Below are 23,163 nucleotides of genomic sequence, written 5' to 3'. Positions count from 1 at the left end.
TATTGACCGAATCTAGGTGACTGTCTAAGTGTGCCCGTATAAATATGTATGTAAATTAATTCAAATTATATATTTGTGAATTTTTTAAACTATTTTAAAGGTTTTATTGAGCTTTTATGATTTATTTCTATTTTTCTTCGCATGGCCGGTTTTTCTGTTGAAAAATTCATTTGCACTGTGCTTTGGTACGTTTAGACAGATTTCATTTTTTAGTGACATATATAACTATTTTTCTATTTTTTCATTTTAAATATCGTTTTTAGTGAGTTATTTCAAAATAGAGTTAATAATTTATAACTCACTTTGAAATATTAGTCTTAAATTCAAATTAACTTGTTAAAAGTTATTTTTTTAAAAGAGAATGCCACCAAAATCTAAGTTTTATATTTATATTAAAGCTGTTAATATAAATTTGGTACCAAAGATAGATTTAAAAAAACTATAAAATGGCTCACGCCAATCCTACAGCTTATATAAACTTAGTTTAGCTTATTTTTAAATTCTTTTATTTAATTTTATTATTTTTCATATATATATTCATGGGGGAAAAGTGTTCGTTGAAGATTTTCAATTGGTTCTTTAAACTATTTTTTTATATATATAAGTATTATGCAGTGTGTTTTTTGCATTAAATGAAATAAAATGGTTTAAGATTTAGGATTTAAAATTTATGTTAATTTAAAAAGTTAAAAAAAAAAAGCAAATTGATTGACTAATTAGTAAAAAAATAAATAAACATTATTTTATATTATTTAAAAAAATAAATAAATAAATGTTATAAGAACTCAATATAACAAATATTTTTAATAAGACTAAACTAAAGGTACTCATATTTATGAATTATTTGAAATTTAATTAATTATTTTTAAAAAACCATAATTATGTGTCTTACATGTTTATTCCTGCAATATAAATTATAAACCTGTGAAGATCTTGTTAAGATAAAGTTAAAAAAAAAATGGCACTCTGTAATTTCTATTGGATAATGTTAAATAAAAAAACATATCATTGCCAGAAAGATCTAATCGTATCTCAGAGTCTTTCAGAAAGTTTTGATTAATTAATTAAACAGAATATTAATTTGGAATATCTGAATAGATAACTAGAATCTTGGATTGTTTAAATATAGAACACAATATATCAGATTGTGACAGAAAAATAAGAAAAAAAATAGTGAGAGTCTGGCACATATGGATCAATGGAAAGTGCTTTCCACGTTTGTCAGAAGGAATTTTAAGCAAGAAAATAATTGCATGGTGAATGTAACCATTATTTTGAAACTTCAGTTTATGGAATTAAGCTAAAATATTTAAAAAATAAATAAATTAATTGGAATTTGAAGGAAACTTTATTTTTAAATATTTTTTTAAAAAAAATATTAAGTGTTTTTTGTTAATGAAAAATGAAAAGTGATTTTAAGTATTTGATTTTAAATCCAAACACAGCCTAACTTGTTGGTGGTGTTGTTGAGTAGTGGGCCAACACACGTTTTCTGATCTCAAGTATCAATGTTGAACTGTACTTTGAAATTTAATTACATATTTTAGGTATTTGATTAGACGAAACGTTATTCAATTGATTAATTGGAAACTATTATATAAATATCAACTTTCTCTTAATGTAATTATATATTCAACACTCCAATTTTGAATTAATTAAATTAAAATAACTTTACATCATGTGTTGCATGAAAAATTCAAGTTCATTAAATAATGAGTAAGATTTAAAGTAAATTTGACAGAGTTTTATTATTTTAAATAATAAATGTAGAGCTCGACTTTTTGCCGACATATATGTTTTTTTTCTGATAAAAATCAATAATAAATATTTTTCAATATTAAAGAATTAATTTAGCAGTTTTATCCTTGATTCTCAATAAATTTGAATACATATAATATTTTTTGGTTTATATTATATAAGTTAATTTTTTAAAACTTATTTTTTTAAAATATATTTATAGTTGGTCTTTCGATAGAAGAAAATGTTCATCTGAAATAGATTATCCGATATTTATGTATATAAAAAAAATATACTTAAATCAATAAAAACATAGAAAAAATGTAATATGTACATTAAGTAAAAGTGTATAAACGTGTTGAAAAAAATAAGATGTATTTCCTTAAAAATTTGTCCTTACTTAAAACTATATAAGTACATATTGTATGTAAAATTTATAATTAAAATAAATTTGAATATAATTTCAATGAAAAAATTTAAAAAAAAATGAAAATTGTGTATTATTTTAACGGTGAAAAATATAATTTATATAATTTTGATGAAATAAATTTTCATTATTTATCAAAAATTTTCTCATTTATAGACGGACTTGGTTTATGAATTATTTTGTGAGTAAACTAAATTTTCTTTCTATGAAAAATGTTTAAATCACATTTTTTTCTCTAATATTTATATGAACAAATATTTTAATAGTAGTGAGTAATTATGAATGTCTCCCAAAAACTTTTAGTAGGTGGGAGTAATAATGAACATGTTTCTCAACGATAACTTTTTATATTATACAACTTTTTAGAGTCATCATAGTTCATTTTAAACACTTCATTGTCAATTTAATAATTATAAAGTTTATATATTGGTTTTTTAAAGATTTAAAATCTCAATAAATTTGACATAAAAAGGGTATTTGATAACTACTTTTGTTTCTTCAAAAGATAAGTTCAATAACTGATTTTCTAAAAGCTAATATAGTAGAGACTCAATATAAATGTTTATTTTATTTTTTTAAGAAAATATCACTTTTACAATTACGCAGTAAAAATGTACCCATTTACAATTATGATGTATGACACAAATGTAATTTTAAAATTGCTTTATTTTAATAAAAAAAATTCTCTCTTCAGTTATAATATGGTGCAAATTTCTCATCATATCATTACTTTTATTTTTTTTATAAAAAAATGCAAATATTTACTCTCATAATATACAAAAGCAAGTTATTAAATTTGGAAGTTTTAAAATTAAATCAAAAAATACTAACAAATGATCTCTAAATTACAAATCCAAGTCTTCATTCTTGAACACAAAAGTATTTTTAGAGTTGTTCTTATTTTGATTATGTATATTGACTTCATCCATGCTAAGAAATTAATTTTTTATTTCTATTTTTTAAAATACTTATCTCCTTAATATATTTTTTATTTTACATCTTCATTGAATATCAAATAATTATAATATATATTTTTTTTAAATTATTAGAATCTTAATGTATTGATTTATGGCCTATCATATCAACAAAAATTGAAGTGGACTTTTCTAGTTTATCTGTTAATTTAGAAGTCTATTTCTTTATTATTTTTTTTATTAATTAATGTAATATTCATTATAATCGAAGGCATCTATCATTTTCTTTATTTTTTAAAATGTGTTGTTCTTTCTAATTTTAATATTTATTATATTGCATGAAAATTAAGCTAATAAATAAAAGGTGTTGACAAAGATATTCTAATGTTACTACATTAAACTCTTCCACCTATGAAAACATAACAAAAACCAAAAAGTGGTTAAACTAAATTTATCATATTACTAATAATTGTCTTGAATAATATGAAAGTAGACATTCATATATACAATTTTAAATTAACTATATAGTTTTGTGTTTGTTTGAATAAATTAAAAATAAAAAAGAAAAGTGGTTTCAGCTTGATACTAATTATATGTATGAAAGAGAAAAATATATATATTTCATGAAAAAGAAAATTTAACTTCTGTAATAATTTGTATGATTATGAGTTGAGAGTGAAAGACAAAGAAATTTAGATACTAAAATAAGAGTAATATGATATGTATCATAACACAAGAGTATGATTAGGAATGGTAAGAGAACAAGGATAGAAAATAAGAATATCAAATAAAAATTGTTTAAAGCTATTATAAAAAAAAAGTAAAAACAATTAAAGTATAACGTAGAAATAAATTACAAAATTAAGAATCAAGAAAAAATTAAATGTATTTTAGTAATTTAAAATAAAATTGGGTAGGCATGAATATTAGGAGAATATGAGAACAAGGTGAATATCTATTCATCCTATCCAATTTAAAAGTTCAGATAAGAGTGATTTGTGATTTGTAAGTATATGATAGATGTGAAATGGATGAAATGAGTAGTGGAGAAAGGAGTGGTGGGAGACATTTAATTTTGGCAAGCTCGAATAATGAGTCCCACAAAAGAAACACAAACAAACTGTAATAATTTGAGGTACAAGACTGTTGTGCAAAGCTAAGTAACAAAAGTACCAATTTTCTGACAAACCAAAATCAGACCTTAATAAATCAAATGCTCTTTTTATTATTCATTAATAGTTGTGATACAATTTTCCATTTCCAAGTAATATATGGGGATTACAAATTAGACAGACAGTCATTTCATTTGGAGAAGTGTGAGAAATATACCCTACTTGTTTTCTTTGCCGGAGATCACATGCACTCAAAGTAAGATGCAAAGCGAAAAAGTTTAAAAGAATTTAAAATTACTATAGATGTAACTATGTTGTACCCGGCTCAAGTACACAACGCCTGGTTTACGAAATTGGTTTTATTTCTAAGGGAAATTTCCAAGTCTCTTTCTTAAACGTATTATTACAACACAACATTCCCTAGGCAGTACTAATGAGTAGTGCTTATTTGAAAATATCTAAGATAATGTTTGCAGATAGCGCCATCTAATCAGTTTATTTTGAAGAAATAATTAGTTTAAATTCAATGACTTTCAAAAACATATTTTGCAAAACAGACTACTTGAAAACGCTTTTCAGAACATAAAGGAAAACTTGTGCCACATCACTATTTCTACATTACTTGATAGAGAAAGTTACAACACAGCCATGACACAAATAACATCCTGTTCATGCGTTTGCATCATGATAAAACATCACAGTGGTTGAACATAGTTATTTTCTTTTATCAAATTAAGACACCGCCCTTCCCTATCCCTCATAACAGAAACATAATCTCACCCCAGAAAACAGGAAGAGAAAAGCAAACCCACAAAAGTATTCATAGATGCCAGCCATTCATTCAATATACAATATCTAAACACAAATCAGCCCATGGCATACTTCTGGGTCCAGCTGCGAGCAGTGGCCTCGTACTTGGCCCGGTCAGTTTTGTACATGTGAGCAATTTCCGGGACAAGTGGGTCATCAGGATTTGGATCAGTCAGCAATGAGCATATTGAAAGCAGTACCTGGCGTGACAAGCAAAACATAATAATTACAAAACCCATTATACCTTAGATTCCTCTCAATATCACTAACGATATCCATATGCAACAAATGATTATTTAAGATTCCTAGTAATCAATTACACAAAACGGTCCCTTGCTGGAGTGGCATGATTTTGATCCCTGCCAATGCTCTCCTCCCCCTCCCCAGGCCATACTAAGGACCTATTTGGGGTCTCGGGGACCCCTCCATTGGGACCAGCCAAAAGAGAGATTTAAAGACAGAATAAACGTTGATAGAATAAGACTCTAAACTCACCACGCTATAGTGACCATATTTCATCAGACAGAATTCACGATGATAAAAAAAACAGCACCACTCCCTAATTATGTTGCCAGGATGCAAAATAACCAGCCACAACTAAAAAACAATCTATCCATGGGCTGTACAAAATTACAATTACAAACTAGTAGAATGGGAGATTCTCAACTACTGATTATGCATTAGAATACAATTAAAACACAACTTTTGTTAGAAAACTTTGAATAATTCAAAAAAAACCTATAAAACACTACTTAGTTCTTGGCCCTCTACTCTTTTTGTCAGAAACTACCTATGGCAGTGACTCTATGACATCCCATGCACAGTGGTGGTGGTGGTGGTGGATGGAGACTAATAACCCTGCAGAGTAAAGCTTATCACAGATTTGATCTCAAGCTAATTTAAAATGGACAATTCAATGAAAGAGGGATTAATTAGAAATAGAGTGAAACTTTGGAAGCCATGCCAGTGATAGTATAATATGCAGAGGACACCAAGTGTTAACAGAGAAAGGGTTTAGAAAGATAAGTATGGTAATGAGGTTACCAATTATAAACATGAAGAGGAGGGAAACATTAACATACTGGTATACATTATATGAAAATGTGAAGCAATTAGTAACACATTTAATAAAGTTCACAGTAGTTGAATTGGGATCCATATCGTGGATCGGATTACCTAACTCAGGAATCCCAACTCAGATTGTAAGATCCATGATCATTAATAAAACATATGATATATAAAACAAAAAACATAATACACAAACTCACCACCAATGACTATAAAAATAATTCAAGGGGCATTTAACAATAACATACAGAAACATTTGAAAAATATATATACATATACATGAGCTTAAAAACAAACAAAGATGTAAGTGTGAGTGTGTGCACATACATGTATATTAGCATTTTAACATATAAAAATATGAATATATATATATATATATGTGTGTGTGTGTGTGAGTGTGTGAGAGCATTTTGAAGTATAATAACTAATAGAGACATATAAGCTTCAAAACAAAGATACAAATAATAACAGCCAAAAGGATAAAATAAAATAGCTGCTGCTACACAAAAATAATAACAGCACAATAGTAACCAACCACCACTTGGATTTTTGGGAGATAGGATCAGCAGCTTACGTAGTCAGGAGACAGCAAGGGCCCAATAAAAGAGTAGCAGAGGAAAGAAAAAGAAATTGCAAATGCAAAAAAAACTGTAGAACATGAAAAAGGGAAAGAAGAGTGGATGAAGACCTAGAAAAATGAAAACCAGCAAATGGGCCACACTGGGTCTCATTGGCGGGGAAAAGCTAGGCACATTGATCACACGACTCAAACCAGTTTTGGAGCATAACCAGTTTCACAAGAAATGTGTTTCAGTAGCAGATCATGATTCTTGTAATTCAGAGTGCACAAACATGAGACATGCTAAATGACTCATATAGGCAGCAGTGAGAATTGATTAATTTCAATCATATTGCAAATTGAACAGTACAGATAACTATGATCTAGTCAACAACAGTGTTTTATTATCACGCCGTGTTAGAGTAAAGATTTTACACTATCTACCAATAGAAGTCATACATGTATGACTTCTAAAGTAGATCATATAAAAGTTACCAAGCATACAATGGCCATACATGACAGTCAGTATTGGTCCAATTTAACTTGAGGGTGGTTTAATTAACAATTTCAATTTCAATAAATACAAAATAAAACATCAGAACCCCACCAAACCCGCAGAAAAGGGGACTTCTTTACTAAAGTAATGAAAACAAAGGAATAAATTGTAGTGACTCTGTACAAAACTACAAATACTATTCAGTAGTTTCCTTTTGGTAATTTTCCCTCCAAATTTATAGTGTTTTCTGTAAGTTGGGATACGTTAATACCCTTATGCAATGGTCACAACTTGATTTGAGCCATGCTATTCAAATATCCATATGCTCACATTTTAAAACTAAAGGAAAAGCATACTGAACCTTGGAGATAGTGAGTGCAGGACTCCACTGCTCTTTCAGGATATCAAGACAAATGCTACCATTGCTATTGATGTTTGGGTGAAAGACCTTAGTCCTAAATGCAACCTGGTCAAGCCAAAAGGTGAGAAATTTACAACACACCTAAAAAACAACAAAGCCCCGAAAAATCCACAAGCGGACTTCACACATTACCTTAGGGGGCTTGAAAGGATAATCCGGAGGAAAATGGATAGTGACTAGGAATACACCTCCAGCATAAGGACTATCAGCAGGACCCATAATTGTTGCTTGCCAATGGAACATGTCCTCCGCTACTGGACCTGAAAAATAAACACTCCCCTTTGTAAATACTACAAAACACTTCAAACTCAACAACATAACACAGTTATAGAAACAGCCTGCAACTGCAATTGTGGTTGCAACATCTATTCGTGCGCGATGGCCTGCAGTATCAAGGAACACTACCACAACCCCAATTTAAAACCGATGCTTATTTTTCCTGCAACACAGACATAAGTTATCCTACTCTTTATTTACCTAAATTTACTTCACTCTAGCATGGTTAGTAACAGTCCACACGCATAATTTATGGGCTTTATATAAATTTATTTTATTTAACCCTTGAACAAACACAAACACAAACCCAGAAAAAAAAACGATACTTTTTCACGGCACAGCGAGAGGAGACAAAAAAAAACGTGGTGCGGGGAGTGAAATGAAGAAGAAAAAGAGATACCAGCGCTGCAAGAAGTTGGTGGGTCTTTCTGCAAGTCCTTGAGCTCCTTGAGGATGCGCTTGGAAGCCATGGTTGGGACGATAGACGTTCAGATCTGAAAGAGAAAGAGGATGAGAAAGAAACCCTAGAAATGTGAGTAAAAAATAATGAGGGAAAAATACAGAGAGAAGAAGAAAGAGACATGGTGTTGGTGTGATGCTGAGGTGGTTGGATGATCAGGAATGAGGGATAGATCGAAATGGAAGAGGAAGAGACGCAGCGTCAATCCCTCGCCTTCCCAATCCCAAACCCTCTCTCTCTCTCTCTCTGAAACTCTTCTCTCTCTTTCTCGCACACCAGTACCCACAAAATGGCCCTTTTTCGCTGAATATATACTCACACCAAATGACATATATACCCATTTCTTTTTCCTTTATTCCACTCTTTGTCCCCATATTTCCAACATAACATTTGGATATTTTGTTTTGATCGGAAGTAATCCAAAAAATAATATGTAAAAAAATTATAAATAATATGATAAGTGTGATTAAAATTATATTTTATTTTAATTAATAAAAAAGTGAGGCTATAAATTATCCCTATATTTAAAATTATTCAAAAATTATTTTTATTTATTTATAGATTATACTTATTTTTAATTCAAACATTGTTTTTGGTTAGTAGTTTTGGAAGAAATAAATTATCAGAACATTTACAATTTTCAAACAATTTATTTAATGTCATAAAATTGATAAATTAGTCAAAATATAAAATAAATATGGATATTAAATTATTTAATATTTTATTTAAATAAAAAATTGAAATATATACAATTTCTCAATAAAATATTTTTTTTGAAAATATGTTCAAGGGTTTAATTGAGAACTGGAACTGGCAATACATAGACTAGAAAAGTTGGCTTTTATATTGAGATGGTTTTTTTTTTAAAGATTTGAAAAAACATGTAGCTCCTAAAGTTTTGTCAATATTTCCATGGCGAAGAGAAAGAATAATAAAAATTGATTCTGAAATACTAAATTATCTTTGTTTTAAATTTCTTTTCATTAAAATATTTGTGTCGTTTAATATACAATTTTTTTTTAATTTAACTTTTTTGCATGCTCGACGTAAGAGAAAATATAACTTTACCTTTCTTTCTTTTAATTTCTCTTAGTAAATAATTAAAAGTCGTTTATTTTTACTTGTTTATTTTTATTTTCTTCATTTTAAATCAAACATATCATTACAAACAATAAATAAATAAAATCATTCTTATTTTATTTTGCATGTCAAGTTTGAATATTATTTTGAATTTATAGCATAGTATCTTTTTGTCTCTTGATGTGTAAATTAATTTTTTCTTACATATAAATTATACAAATTTAATACTTGGTTATTTTTCCATTTACCTTTCTTACACTTTTACTTAAATTCCTTAAATTTCTTATAACAAGAGAAAAGCAGTGTGAATATTTTATCATCAACTATTATTAGAGAAAAAGATAGTTACACAGCTTTAACTTTGGCAATTACCAAAATTGACATGTAAGTTAAAGGCATCAAATAATAATGTTTCGCTTGGTGAGTCATACGAAATTTTGTTTAAAAGTTTGAAGATTATGTTATGGTTTATTAGTATTGGTACGTTTAGACAATGATATTTGATCCATTTTATTTGGTGAGAGTGTTTAAGTAGTTAATGCTCTATTATACATTAATATTATTGGGTTGGAATCAAAAGAACTATTCGAACACTCCTCAGTCGATCGTTCACTTCTTCCTTTTTTTCTTCTTAAAGTGAGCTTCTTAGTCTTCTTAAGATGTTCTACTTCTCGTTTTCCCAACGTCCTCGGATGGTACCTGCAGAAGGCACTTTAATGCTCAAGTTATAATTCGGTATTCAATGCTATTAATATTGTATGATGTCGTACCTGATTCTTGGAGTATGTGTCTTTTTATATGATTATCATGGGTCCTTTGTTATTGAGTCGGATTAGGAAGTTGGTCATGCTTAGGAATGCATTACCTAGTATTTGATTGTTTATTACCCTTATTAATCCTACTTAGGCGTAATGGTCTTTATGGTGTCAGTCGGCTTGGACCGGATCCTGAATCATGGTCTCGGTCGTGCGGACCCTACCAGTACATATTATATTGTCTTCAACAGTTATGAAATACGTGGTAAGATTCATGCATAAAAGTAAACACAGATTATTGACCAACGTATCATCAAAAGGTGTGTTTTATGTTATAGAGTGAAAAATGTTAAAAAAAAATGTCACTTTAATAAGCCACCTTAATTATGCAAGGGAAATAGTTGTTATTAAATTTAATATGGCAAGTAAATTGTTTCATCTTATCAAGAAATCAACTTGGAGAAATGCATGATCATTATTTTCTTTATCTTCATGGAGTTTATAGAAAAAATTATGGAATTGTTAAAGTCATATGATTTAGTAGTAAAGGTATAGTTATCTTAATCCCCTTTGATGTTAATAAACATATATGCTTTTTGATGTACTCATTCCAATAAGAGAATACTAGGGTTAGTAACAAAGAAAAATAATTAAAAGAAACAAATAGAACATCGTCATTAAATGTTCTTAAGATTGTCTAACATTTGCTTATTATAAACGAGCTTATAAGATTAAATGAGTTCACCAGAAGCTCAAAGCACATAAACGATTGACTATTAGACTATCCAAGTCAACGAATTTGTTTTAAAGACATAAATACACACAAAAGGAACAAGTTTTGTGCTAAAACTATAAACGTACAATTTTCTACACACTAAAGCATGAAAGCAACAAATCAAGGATTGACATATTTGTTGAGTGACCAATATTACAAAAAAACATATCAAAAGTAATGGCATGCCTCACCCAACTCTTATAACACGTATAGATACACTCGAGCTCACAATGGTCATATTATGACTTGCTGTAAAAAGATTATCAGTTTTGCACGTGCATACATTTGATATAATAAAAAATATTTCTATCATATGCATTAGGCTACTTGTACAATCCATCTCTTAGTAAGAAATTGGTTTTTAAAAATAACTTATTTGTAAATCATTTACTTAATGGATTGAATTCTAGTAAAAGGTGTACATAATTATGAATATTCTTCTTAAAAAGTTTATTTGTTTATAAGTTAAGAGTGACCAAGTAAAAAATACTCGTGAAAAACCTTGACTATTTTGTGATTAAATAATATTTATGTTCATTATCTAAAGGAAAAATAAAAAGGACTTGTAAAGAAATATGTGGTATATAATTGTAAGTCAAAAGTGACAATAACCTTTTTATTTGTAATTAGTTTGTTATAATAAAACACTACAAGAAAACCATTAAATAACAATCAAATTTAGAGAAAAAAATAATTAATCACTATACTGACTAAATTAGATACTAGTTTAGAAACTAAAAAAATTATTCGCGTCTAAAGTGATTTCTATTATTAATAATTTTTTATAAAATGATTTCTAAATTGGTATTTAAATTAGTTATCAAGATTTTAGCTACTAATGTTTTAGATTTTAAATTAGTCTTTAAAAGACTAATAAAGACTAATTTAAAATCTAAAGTAGTTAGTAGCTAATAGTTAGATACCAATTTATAAACTATTTTATAAAATGTTATTAATAATAAAAATCACTATATTTTTTTAGTTTATAAAATGGTATCTAATTTAATCAACATAGTAACAAATTATTTTGATTTTTAAAATTAGTTTATATTTAATAATTTTTGTATAGTAAAACGTTTTAATATTTTATCAAGGGGAAAAAACTTAATCCAACTCTATTAAGGGGGAAAAAACTTAAACCAACTAGTGAACAAATATAAAATAAACAATTGTAGCTATTATTGTACACATGTAAAATGTCTTTGCTTTTTATTTTTAAATACAATTGTAAATTGTCTTCGTTATTTGTTTTTAAATATAAATCTGTGTGAAAAATTATTTACAAAAAATATCAATAAACCCTAAAACAATAATCTACTAAATCATCATTTACTAAATCATTTGTTTTCTAAATTTGCAAAATATTCTAAACTCCCTTATAGATTTATCATATTATTTCATGAAGTTCTATTTCAAAATTGATAATGTTTTTTAAACAACTAATTTTGACAAGGTGTTTGTAAATATCTATATTGACTAAAAACTCTCTCATGTATTATTCAAGACTTTTCCTAATTTCCTAATAAGAAATAGTATTTTCATGACATAGTATTTTTAGGAAAAGAAATACCGTGTTGAGATTGTCTAGGATGCACATTAACTAGGGATTCGTCTAAAATGATGTATCCATACTCTACTGATATATTGGAATCGCATAAATGAAGATTATCAGGTGTTGAGAATCAAAGGATGTTCATATGATTTTTTCTACGATTTGAAATATAACTGGGTCTTTTAGGTCATATGAATTAACATTGTCATAGTAGTTGATATGATATTGAGATTATTTATACACATATGGATTCACATTGAGGTAATATGACAAATGCATATTTATGAGTTTAATGAATGCACGAGTCTTCCAAAAGTAGAGTTAAGTGTTTGAGTATGTTGGTCACTAGAAGTCTAACACGAGTAATGTAAATGATGATTTATGACAGGTTTTGAGAAAATGTACAAGAGTTAATGACTTTATGTTTGTTAATTGAAATTAAAATTATATAGCAAATTTTTTTATAGCTACCTTACTATTTGTTGTGTTTTATTTTTTGTATATGTGATGGTGTGATGATAGTTACATGGGAGCATATGACATTGTAGGTGAGAGAGCTCCCCAATAAGCAAATGAATTACATAATTTATTTTTATTATTTTATTTAATGTTTGTAAACATTAATTCCTCTTAAAAGTTGTTTGAAGTACTATACAAATGATATAAATATATAAATATTTATATTAAAAATTCATGTATATTATATGATTAGGTGTTGGTGAAATAGGGATGTTACCTCCTCTCTTGAGTGAAAAATTTACAACTAAATTCGTCATCTTTTGTATTTACATCTTCTTTATTAATTTTAAGTATAAACTGAAAATCATGTTTGATAAATACAATATTTTTTATAAAATTGTATACAAGAAATACAATTTACCTTTTTTTTTTTAAGTTTGTTCATTGTAATATTTGCTTTACAAAATTAAATTAAAATGGTAAAAAAAACAAAAAAAATGTTTGATTTCACGTCAAATAGTTTACAACCTACAAAATCTAAAATAAACCGATGATTTCCTCCAATATTAAATATTAAAGTATTAACTTTATATGTACGAATTGTTTTATCTTAAAGAGTGTGAACTCTTCTAGATTGTGAAATTAGTAAGGTTAATGTAACTAAATTTAACACCAAATATCATAATTCGGACAAACTCAGAAATATAGGTAAAATAAAAAAATATTATTTTGATAACTTCATAGTGAAAATATCAGTTTAAGTTTTTTAAATTTATTTTAATTTCTTCATATAAACTCATATTTCAATTAAACACTATTTTTTTTTTTTTTAATGGTTTTAACATGAAACAATTTATTATTAGATTGTTAAAATATGAGTATCCTTAAAATAACATTAGACAAAACATTAATCTCGCAAGGTTCAAAATTAACAGAGAAAATTTAATATTTACAAGTCAAATTTAATCAATTGAATTTAATCTAACATATTAATAAATTTTTAGTTGTTAAACACAAACTATAAAATCTTAAATATAATTAATATTTTACATGTGATTAAAAAAACTAAATTAAGTTACAATGGAAACTATACAAGTTAGAAAAGTAATTCAAATCTTGAGGTGGCAAAATGGTCATTCACCAAAAGAATAGGATGAGATAGGTTGGTCCACTATGCTTAAATGGATTCAAATTGGTCAACTTCTCAATTTTTCTTATTTTAATAAAAACATGTATATATATATATATTAAATTACATTTAATTATATAAATATTTTATAGGTTTTTAATTGATTAATTAATGTTTTTAATACATTAAATTAAAATATCATTAATTTTTCATATTAACTTATTTCATTATAATTAATATTTTAAATTTAATTTGTAATACTTAATCATTTAAGTTATAATAAGGTTTAATATAATGCAATATGAGTTTTTAAACTATTTTTTGTTTATTTTTAATTTAAAAAATAATTAATTCTATTACGTCTCACTAAGTGGTTGTTTGAACACAAACTAAATTTCATTAACATGTAACCAAACAGAATAAACTAAATTAACTTCCAATAATGAAAACTATGTAATAGAGTTAGAAAAATATTGCTCCTCCTCTTAAATAATTACATTTTTGTTTTCTAAAATTTCAAACTTATTAATGTTTTCAATGGAACATTAATATTTGTATTTTTTATTTTTGTTTTTAAATTATTACTCTTTAATGTATATTTTTCTTAGATGATAAAACTATTTAAAAAAACAGTATCTTTATTGTTATTTATTATGCGTGAAAAATATTCAAACTACAATTAATACGAGATAAATATAATAGTAATAATAAAAAATAAAAATAAATTCGTACTCATTTTAATAATAAATTAACCGTTGAGCTCCACAATAACTAAATTGATTTTCTTCAAACAGAGGAAAATAAAACTGAGTTTGGCACATAAAATAAAACGTTTAATAGAAAAAGAAATCCAGTAGAGACAAGTCCACAAAGAACACGACAAAAGGGGGCGTAGAAGCCGTTGGATTTGTAGTACGAAAAGTGGCATCAAATCAAATCAATTCTAAAAACGAGCACGGACATTGTACAACACAGCAGAACAACACACTCCCCACCCTTCAATTGCTTCTTTCTTACTCACTGAACGCAACCCCCTTTACTTTGCATTCCCAGATTCAATTCGCACAACCTTAATTTCACCTATAACGCTAACATAACTTTTTTCATTCCTTTCATTGCATTTTCCGGATTCTATCTGTGAGTATTTTTATCAATTCTTTCAATTTGCTGTTAATTTCTTTTAATTTTATTGTCAAATTTGTGCCTTTTTTTTATTTGATTCTAGATTTAAGATTCCAAGATGCCCAGCGTTTGTAACTGGTAATTGTAAGATTCATGTGTGTATGTGTGTGTGCTCTGAGTTGCATTGTGAATTCTGATTGAATGTGAATCTGGGTCTTGGATCCTGAAGTTGGCATTGATTGCATTTTGGGGTCTGAGTTGACTATACATTGGGTCGGTGATCTGTGGCGACAGGTTTGAATTGTCAACCTGAAAGTTCTTTTTTCTTTCTGTGTGTGAGCAGTGTCGTTTAGAAGTTGGAATAGAGAATTGGAGCTGGGTGGATGGAGGATGACAAGAAGAGGAGGAAGAACAAGAAGAAGAAGAACAAGCAAAGTAAGAATGCGGAGAATGGGGTTGGAGAAATTGCCGTTAGGGATCAGAATCTGGCGAGTAATGGAAAGGATAAGCATACTATTCTTTCAGAGACTGCAAATGAGAAAAACTCGAATGGGGTTGGAGATATATCAATTATGGATAAGAATATGGTAAATGATGGTAAGGATGAGCCTGCGCATCTTTCGGGAGTCAGCAATGAGCAAAGTGTGAATGAAGATCGGAATGGGGTTGTTGAAGCACCCCATACTGATCAGAATCTGGTGAAAAGTGGAAAGGATGAGAGTATTCTAACATTGGAATGTGCAGATGGGCAGAGTACTAGTACGAGTTTGAATGGTCATCTGCCAAACGGTAAAGAATGTGTAAGTTTTCCTTCAACCAATGTAGATTTTCGCAAATTGTTTCAAGGTTTATGCTAACGACTCAAGGGCTATATTTTAAATATTTCACCTCGATATTGTTATTAGTTATCTTTTTTCATTGGAACTGATAATTTAGTTATAATTTCTCATTTTTTCTGAATAGTTTCACTGAAAAATGGTATAGGCTTCCTCTTGTCATTTTCTAGCATACTATCAAATTTGTTTGAGTGAGCTTTTTATGGAAACCAGTGGTTTGCTAAACTAAGTGAAACTACCATCTCGCAAGGATAAACAGGACTAAAAGAGGAATTATAATAAAATAGTGAGGATAAAAATGATGAAAAACAAATAGTAAGCTAGGCTAGGAGCTTAGTGGTGTAGTTTGCATGAGGTTGTTGGTTCAAACCTTGTTGCTGTAATAGCACACACAAAAAACGGCTAGGAGCTTATAACCTCAAAGGTTACACGACATATCGTTGTCAACAAATTATTAGCTATTGAGATATCTATTTTGGTAACAAAAATGACAAACCTAATTTGGTGTAACAAACTTTGAAGTTAGTCAAATTAGCTAAAAGCTAACTTATGTGCCTTGCCATATATTACTTTCATTTTTTAAAGTGATTTCTGCACTCTGTTTTTAAAGCCAGTATTTCAAAGTTTTTATAACTTGTAAATCCTATCACTCCACAGACCATATCAGAAGAGACAATCTGGAAATTAAAAGAAGAAAATGATATACTCATTCAGAACGAGGTAATCTTTCATCTGAGAATGTTATTTGATTTATTATTTTTCAATTTTTTTATAATATATATGGTTTGGTTTATCACTCCACAGACCTCATCAAAAGAGACAATCAGGAAATTCAAAGCAGAAATAGATATGCACATTCAAAAGGAGGTAATCTTTTATCCGAGAACCTGTTCTTTGTTTTAGCAATTGTGTCTCATTATGTATATATCCCATCATTTGTCAGTCTATAATGGAAGAGACAATCAGAAAACTAACAGAGGAAAATGACATGCATATGCAGAATAAGGTAATATAGTTTAAATTTTATCTGAATGGCATTTTTCCTAATGTTTTTATCTTTCAATCTTCTTTTAACTAATATAGACCATCTTTCCACAGATTGCATCAGAAAAGACTATCAGAAAATTGGAAGAAAAACATGATATGCATGTTCAGAAAGAGGTAATGTTTTTTTTTTGGAAATATCTAGATTTATTTGAGCTCTTATGTTTCATTGTTTTTATGTCACATACAACATATCATTTTTCTACAGGTCATTTCAGAAGATACCATTAGAAATTTGAAAGAAGAGAATGATACTCACATTCGGAAGGAGGTGACATGAAAGATTTTAAATTCTATATGATATGTCTAATTTAATTTTTATGTAGCATTTTTCTCATTATGCGTAGCAAATCTTAAAACAGGCCCTAGCACAGGAGACAATAAGAAAATTGAAAGAAGAAAATGAAGTGCAAATTCAGAAAGAGGTAATTTTACTATAAACTTCATCTCAGGTTCATATTTGTTATTTAAGCACTTAAATCACAAATATTGTTTAGTATGAATGCATATAACCTATCTTTCTACAGGCCATATCAAAGGAGACAATTAGAAAATTCAAAGAAGAAAATGATAAACTGGTTCAGAAAGAGGTAATATGTACTGCAAGTTTTATCAATCATCTGAGGGATAGCTGTTTAACTGCTTATATTGCAACTATATATTTTCTTTCTCAACAGGCATTCAAGAAGAATGATTAAAAATTAACTTGGTTCCCTAACATCTTTTACTGTAGACTTTTCATCTCTACCATTTGTTTTGCTTGTCTTTTACAGGTTACCTTGAAAGAGATCATCAACAATCTACGGACTGACAATGAACTGCAGACACAAAAACAAGTAAAGTAGTTTGATGAATTTGTGGATGGATTTTTTTTGTTATAGGAATTGTGTTATTCTTATCTATTTTTAATTGCCGACTGTTATATTTTACTGAATTATTTGCAGACTAGTCTGGAAACGAGAATTGGACAATTGCAAATTGACAATAATTCCTTAGTTCAAAAAGAGGTGAGTTATTATTTTTTCCCTTATAAAAGATTAAGGATCATTGATTTTGATAAATTATTTACACATGTGTTTAATTTGATGTCATATGTAGGTTGGATTGGTGGAAAAAAGTAATCAGTTGCTGAATGAAAAGGTAGTTTTGAACCTGAAATGTATAAGAATTTCTTCATCAAATTTTCTATTTCTTTTCTTGACTACTTATTTGACCATTTCTGATTTTGTATATTTAGTGATTTTTGTTAATGAAAGTTGGGCTGACATTCTAAGTCCAATGTACACCATTGAACAGGAGAGTTTAGAGCAAAAAATAAATCTTCTAGAGAATGATTTCATTTCTTCTAGGGAGAAAGAGGTAATAGCCTGTCTATTAACTCATGTTTTATTGCATTTACGATATTGTTTCTCAATTGGTGAACTTAACTATCTCATGTAATGCATTAGCTATTAGCACTGTCTTTTGACTGACTAAACATTTTAATTTTAATAAAAATAAATACATAATTGAATTTGAATTGAAAAATTTGGCTGAATGTATAAATGGATCTTAGGTATTATTTGAACTATATTATTGTGTTATTTTTATCAGTATGCTTATATTTAACTTTAATATATGCAGGTTGGACTGGAAATAAGAGTTGCACAGTTGCAGAGTGAAAATAATTCCTTACTTCAAAAAGAGGTGCAGAACCTAATACGTTTTTTTTTTCTTTTAAAAGATACAGGAGCAAATGATTTACCGAGATATTTAATATTTAAAAATACATCATATGCAGGCTACTTTGGAAGAAAAAATGAATCAGTTACTGGATGAAAAGACAGTTTTGAGCTTGAAAGGAGTAAGATTTGCTTCACTGACTTTGTTATCACGACATTCACTATTTTAACCTTTGCTAATTCCCCTTTGCCCTTCTTCTCTAGTGTTGTGCTATAGTTTGATGTCTTTTATTGTTATTTAAATCCAATATACGTTGTTTGTTCCACAGGAGAGTCTAGAACAAAAAATATATCTTCTGGAGAATGAGTTCAGTTCTTTTGTTGAGAAGGCGGTAATAACTTGTCTAATGACTCTGTTCTCTTATATGTTATTGGTATTGGATATATCGTTTTCTTAATTAATGACCTTAAATTTCACATGGCATATTAACTATTGTTAGTTTCTAATTTTGACACCAAAAACAAACAAATATAACATATAATAATATAATTTTTTCTTTAAAAAATAACTCAAAAGAATTTTCTAGTCCATTATAAAATGAAATCCCCAAGGCCTAAATCCATTTTGGTGTCCAAAACTCCCTTATAGTGTCTAGGTTAAGGCACCTTTCTGTTGATGATAATTAAAGATTTTGATTGGAAAATAACAATATTGATTGATTGAACCTTAAAGAAATAAATGATTGTTATCAAATGAGAACAAGGAGTTTGGTGATAGTACAAGAGGGAGATCCCTGGGCTGGAAAACACCGTAAACCTGGGGAGCAAAACTAAAAGAGAAAACAACATAAGATAAAAAAGGGTGCTGAGTTGGGGTATCTCTGCATCCCATTCTTGACTCCACCAGGCTAGCTTTTCCCCCTACTTGATACTCTCTGTGGCTCTAACGAACACCACACTGCCTCATGAACTCCAAAGGTTTTAACAATCTTCATCCATCACATGAGTCTCTCCTCTAACCCATAGCCATTTGCCAGAAAGCTTTATGGATTTAGAATAGAATTTATTTTATCTCTGACCTTTTATAACGGTCATATTAGTTTTGTGGCCAACAAATCCATGTGATTACAATGGATAACCATACGATCTTATTATTGCAGACTACTGTCATGCTCAATATGTACTACTTAGTAGAACAACCAATAATGAATTTGTGTTTTTACCTGAAATTTAAAAGGAAAATCAAGGACCAACACAACTTGATTTACCTGAAATGTGAGAATATGCCTGTGAACCATTTTGTTCATATTTCATTTATTCTTTTTCCTTGTATTTTTGTTATTCCAATTTAAAGCTACAACTTTTAGTCATACTAAGTTTTTTAGTTGTAAATTTGTCCCTTATTAGAGGAATATCACGCCTTTTGTTTACAGAACTCAACTAAAGAAACTACTTCAAACCTGAATGGAAACATTGCTGTGCTACTAGCGCAGGTATGTAACTCACGTATATACATTACTATTTTTCTTGAAAACCTAGGACAGTGTTATGATGGATTATTAATTTTTTATATCATTATCTGTGATTTCCTTGTCATAATCTTTAGGATTCATAAACTTTGTAATTCATGTGAAACATTATCTTGTATAGCGTTCAGTTTTGGAATCATTCATAGGACGCAGCTGCCATTTAAAGTGAGCCTTAACACTTGTTGCAATCTATCCAAGTGTTTAACTGTATATGTGAAATTAAGAAAATAAACTTTATGAAGTTCTTTAATCTTTACTTGGTCAGCAATACTTATCAGTCAGGTGCATGTTGTTTTGCTGACATTTTTAAGGCTATTAAAAGTGACATGTCTTTTGGAAGTTCATTGTCTATTCAACCTAGCTATTTCAAATTGCAATAATATACAACAACTTTTTTCATGTACCATTTCAAGTAATGTTATCTTGCAAGTTTGTATCCTGGTTACTGGTTTATAGTGAAATGCCATTGAAGAGTGACCTGTCTTCCGAAAGTTCTCTGTCTCTTCAACCTAGCCGTTGCAATAATATAAGGCAATTTTTTTCATGTACCATGTCATGTAATGTTATTTTGCAAGTTTGTATCCTCTTAATGGTTTATGGTGAATGCTATTGAAGCTTATACAAAAAACTGGTTAGAGTAGATTTATTTGCTGAAGAACAAGTCTGTGCGGATCAAATTACCTGTATAATTATCTCCTTAACTTTTCTTACATGGACATTCTGACTATGTGAATTTCAGGCTGTTTTCTGACATTTTTTTCTACTTGTTTTTGGCTTTTTTGGACTGAATACCGATCTATTATTTAGTGTTTTTAAAATACTTTCATTTAGGCTTATGTTCTTTTGGCAATGTTTTAGATTACCTTCTGATGCACGTGCTGTTCCATTAATTAAGTATTCTTCCCTTTTACTCCCATTAGTTTTAAACATTGACTTGATTAATCACCCTCTTCTCATTGATAAGAACTTCAGAGTCCAAGGGCTTACAAACACTTTGACTAGAATTCCTGATATACTTCCAGTGTGGGACTAGAGTCCCATAAAATGTTGGGATTGGATTCTAACATCTGACCATGCTTGGAAGCCTGGTTACCCATGTTATGGGAAAACATGGCTGGTCTCACCAGCTGTGCCCCCCGTTTTTACCCGATAGACATGATGAAAGTTTTGATACCAATTGATAGAAGCTTGAGGGAACTACACTACAAAAGCTAACTATTATACTTGGAGAACCCAAGGCCTTATAAACACCACACTACATTCCCATACTTCTAATGTGGGACTCAAGTTTCATACCTTGCAATTGGATCCAAACACTCACATGTTATTTGGTTATGTCCATTTCATAACAAACCTCTGTTAATTCTGATATGGAAATTAAAATCAAAGTTTGGCAGGTGTCAGAGTTGGAGGAGTCCAAGAATAATCTTTTGCTAGAAAACCAGCAATTGAGGGAAAAAGTGTCAAGTCTTCAGTCAACAGTCCAGAATCTTGAGAACAACAATGCTTCTTCCCATTCATGGGACACATCTCAGAAGGTTTTCCTTTGTTACCCTACATGGTTAAAATCCACACTATATTTTCATTCTTAGGAAAATTAGTTTTGTTGACTTTTACTTTGGAAGAAGGAAAGGATCATTGTAGTTACTAATGACTCTGGACAATGATCTTCTAATGTGTTATATTTGATGATACTTAAATCTTTATTGCTGGATGCCGTAGTCTAGCAGTTAATGGCTGTTGGTAATGCATTTGAAGTTGTCATATATCTTAATTCCCATAAATGACAATGGAGCAGGAGTTGCATGTTATAAACCTTTTAAATGTGTGAATTAGTAGTAGTAGGGAGAAAGAATAATCTTCAGTGCCAGTGCTTGCCTATTTATGTTGCCTATGATTATTTTTCACTTTATGGTGGGTAGAATCTTGCTTTGGAAAATGAGGACTTGAAGTCTCAAATTGATGCCACCTTTACGTTGGTTGAGAAATTGATGTCAGAAAATGCGGAACTTGTTGAGAAGGTAATATGCCAAGTTCTGTGATTTGTTTACTTTCGTTATCACAGATTGCTGATGAGTGATGACTTAGTAGGAGACTTGATATTTTAGTTTTAGTAGATTAGATTGGTCAGGTTAGTTTGTATGGATAGCGTTATGCATGCTTAATATATTTTTATCCTCAGGTCACCGAGTTATGTGTTGAGCTGGAACAACGAAGTACAAAAGTTGAACATTCTGGAGTTACCGAGCCTGGTGGGATCAATGAATTCGCTAAACCTGTTGGTGTTGCCATTCCTATACCTGAATCTGCTCAGATTGCATCTGAATCAGCTCCAGAGTTTAATTCATCAAAAGATACATCGGTGAAGGATAATGGTAAATCAATTGATGCTAAGCATGTTGTTGGGGTCATGTCAAACTCGTCGTTGGTATCGGATGATACGGGAGAAATCGTGCAAATTCCATTGGATGATAATGAAGTACAAGATCCAGATATCCATGATGATGACAAGAATTTGGAAAATGATGTGGCAATCACAGATGCTCCCCTTATTGGTGCTCCATTTCGCTTGATATCATTTGTTGCTAAGTACGTCAGTGGTGCTGACTTGGTTGAGCAAACCTCTTCAAACACCGCTCGTTGACTTCTTATACTGGATTTTGGATAGCCCCCTTCTTGGCATGTCTTTGAACATACAATAACCTTACTTACATTAGGCAGAATACCAATATAGGTTGGCCTAAATTGGGCCATTTTATTGTTTGTACGTTAATTCTTTGAACACTAGGAAATACTTTACGGGGGGGAAAAGTATATCGTTTAATTTTAAAATATGTGTTCTTACTTCATATTGCGTTCACAGTTGGAAATGATACCTTTGAAAGATGGCATCAGGAATATAAATGCAGTAGTTGGTGACTAGCTTCCGTTATTGGCCCAC

At 29.3% G+C, this 23,163-nt stretch overlaps 2 protein-coding genes across 5 annotated transcripts; one reads left to right on the top strand and one right to left on the bottom strand.

The window, feature by feature from the left end:
• Positions 1-4,773: 4,773 nt before the first annotated feature.
• On the bottom strand, positions 4,774-8,564 carry LOC137827186 (ubiquitin-conjugating enzyme E2 28). 2 transcript variants are annotated; one of them, XR_016514614.1, is made up of 5 exons: positions 8,402-8,564; positions 8,221-8,314; positions 7,677-7,804; positions 5,791-7,589; positions 4,774-5,200 (listed from the first exon to the last, which is right to left on the bottom strand). XR_016514614.1 is itself a non-coding variant. In XM_068633414.2 (5 exons), exons 2-5 carry the CDS (start codon positions 8,288-8,290, stop codon positions 5,057-5,059), a joined length of 447 nt encoding a protein of 148 aa, XP_068489515.1. In that variant the 5' UTR covers positions 8,291-8,314; positions 8,402-8,564; the 3' UTR covers positions 4,774-5,056. The 2 variants fall into 2 exon arrangements, 1 of the variants encoding a protein (XP_068489515.1); XM_068633414.2 differs by having other exon boundaries at positions 7,485-7,589.
• A 6,318-nt stretch (positions 8,565-14,882) lies between these two features.
• LOC137823590 (Mitochondrial ATP synthase D chain-related protein) lies at positions 14,883-23,154 on the top strand. 3 transcript variants are annotated; one of them, XR_016514827.1, is made up of 20 exons: positions 14,883-15,167; positions 15,496-15,952; positions 16,646-16,708; positions 16,793-16,855; positions 16,932-16,994; positions 17,087-17,149; positions 17,241-17,303; positions 17,395-17,457; positions 17,560-17,622; positions 17,806-17,868; positions 17,977-18,039; positions 18,131-18,172; positions 18,329-18,391; positions 18,656-18,718; positions 18,813-18,875; positions 19,023-19,085; positions 20,127-20,186; positions 21,612-21,760; positions 22,145-22,243; positions 22,405-23,154. XR_016514827.1 is itself a non-coding variant. In XM_068628794.1 (20 exons), the coding sequence occupies exons 2-20, from the start codon at positions 15,536-15,538 to the stop codon at positions 22,864-22,866; spliced, it is 2,040 nt and encodes a 679-aa protein (XP_068484895.1). In that variant the 5' UTR covers positions 14,883-15,167; positions 15,496-15,535; the 3' UTR covers positions 22,867-23,154. The 3 variants fall into 3 exon arrangements, 2 of the variants coding, with proteins under 2 accessions (XP_068484895.1, XP_090149993.1); XM_068628794.1 differs by having other exon boundaries at positions 21,620-21,760; XM_090293867.1 differs by having other exon boundaries at positions 14,976-15,167; positions 15,496-15,941; positions 21,620-21,760.
• The last annotated feature ends 9 nt before the right edge of the window (positions 23,155-23,163 follow it).

Source organism: Phaseolus vulgaris, chromosome 8 (assembly GCF_051622355.1).
Source record: "Phaseolus vulgaris cultivar YP4 chromosome 8, ASM5162235v1, whole genome shotgun sequence".
Lineage (NCBI taxonomy): Eukaryota > Viridiplantae > Streptophyta > Magnoliopsida > Fabales > Fabaceae > Phaseolus > Phaseolus vulgaris.
The sequence above is the reverse complement of the archived record's forward strand: the minus strand, read 5'-3'. Positions and strand labels throughout refer to the sequence as shown.

Bases quoted from the DNA above. Each gene is read 5' to 3' on its own strand.
- LOC137827186 (XM_068633414.2), bottom strand. From the start codon at position 8,290: ATGGCTTCCAAGCGCATCCTCAAGGAGCTCAAGGACTTGCAGAAAGAC. The intron at 7,805-8,220 runs GTATCTCTTTTT...TTTATTTTTCAG, and splicing joins ACCAACTTCTTGCAGCGCTG to GTCCAGTAGCGGAGGACATG. The intron at 5,201-7,484 runs GTTCAGTATGCT...TTGTCACGCCAG, and splicing joins CTGCACTCACTATCTCCAAG to GTACTGCTTTCAATATGCTC.
- LOC137823590 (XM_068628794.1), top strand. From the start codon at position 15,536: ATGGAGGATGACAAGAAGAGGAGGAAGAACAAGAAGAAGAAGAACAAG. The intron at 16,995-17,086 runs GTAATATAGTTT...ATCTTTCCACAG, and splicing joins ACATGCATATGCAGAATAAG to ATTGCATCAGAAAAGACTAT. The intron at 17,458-17,559 runs GTAATTTTACTA...ATCTTTCTACAG, and splicing joins AAGTGCAAATTCAGAAAGAG to GCCATATCAAAGGAGACAAT.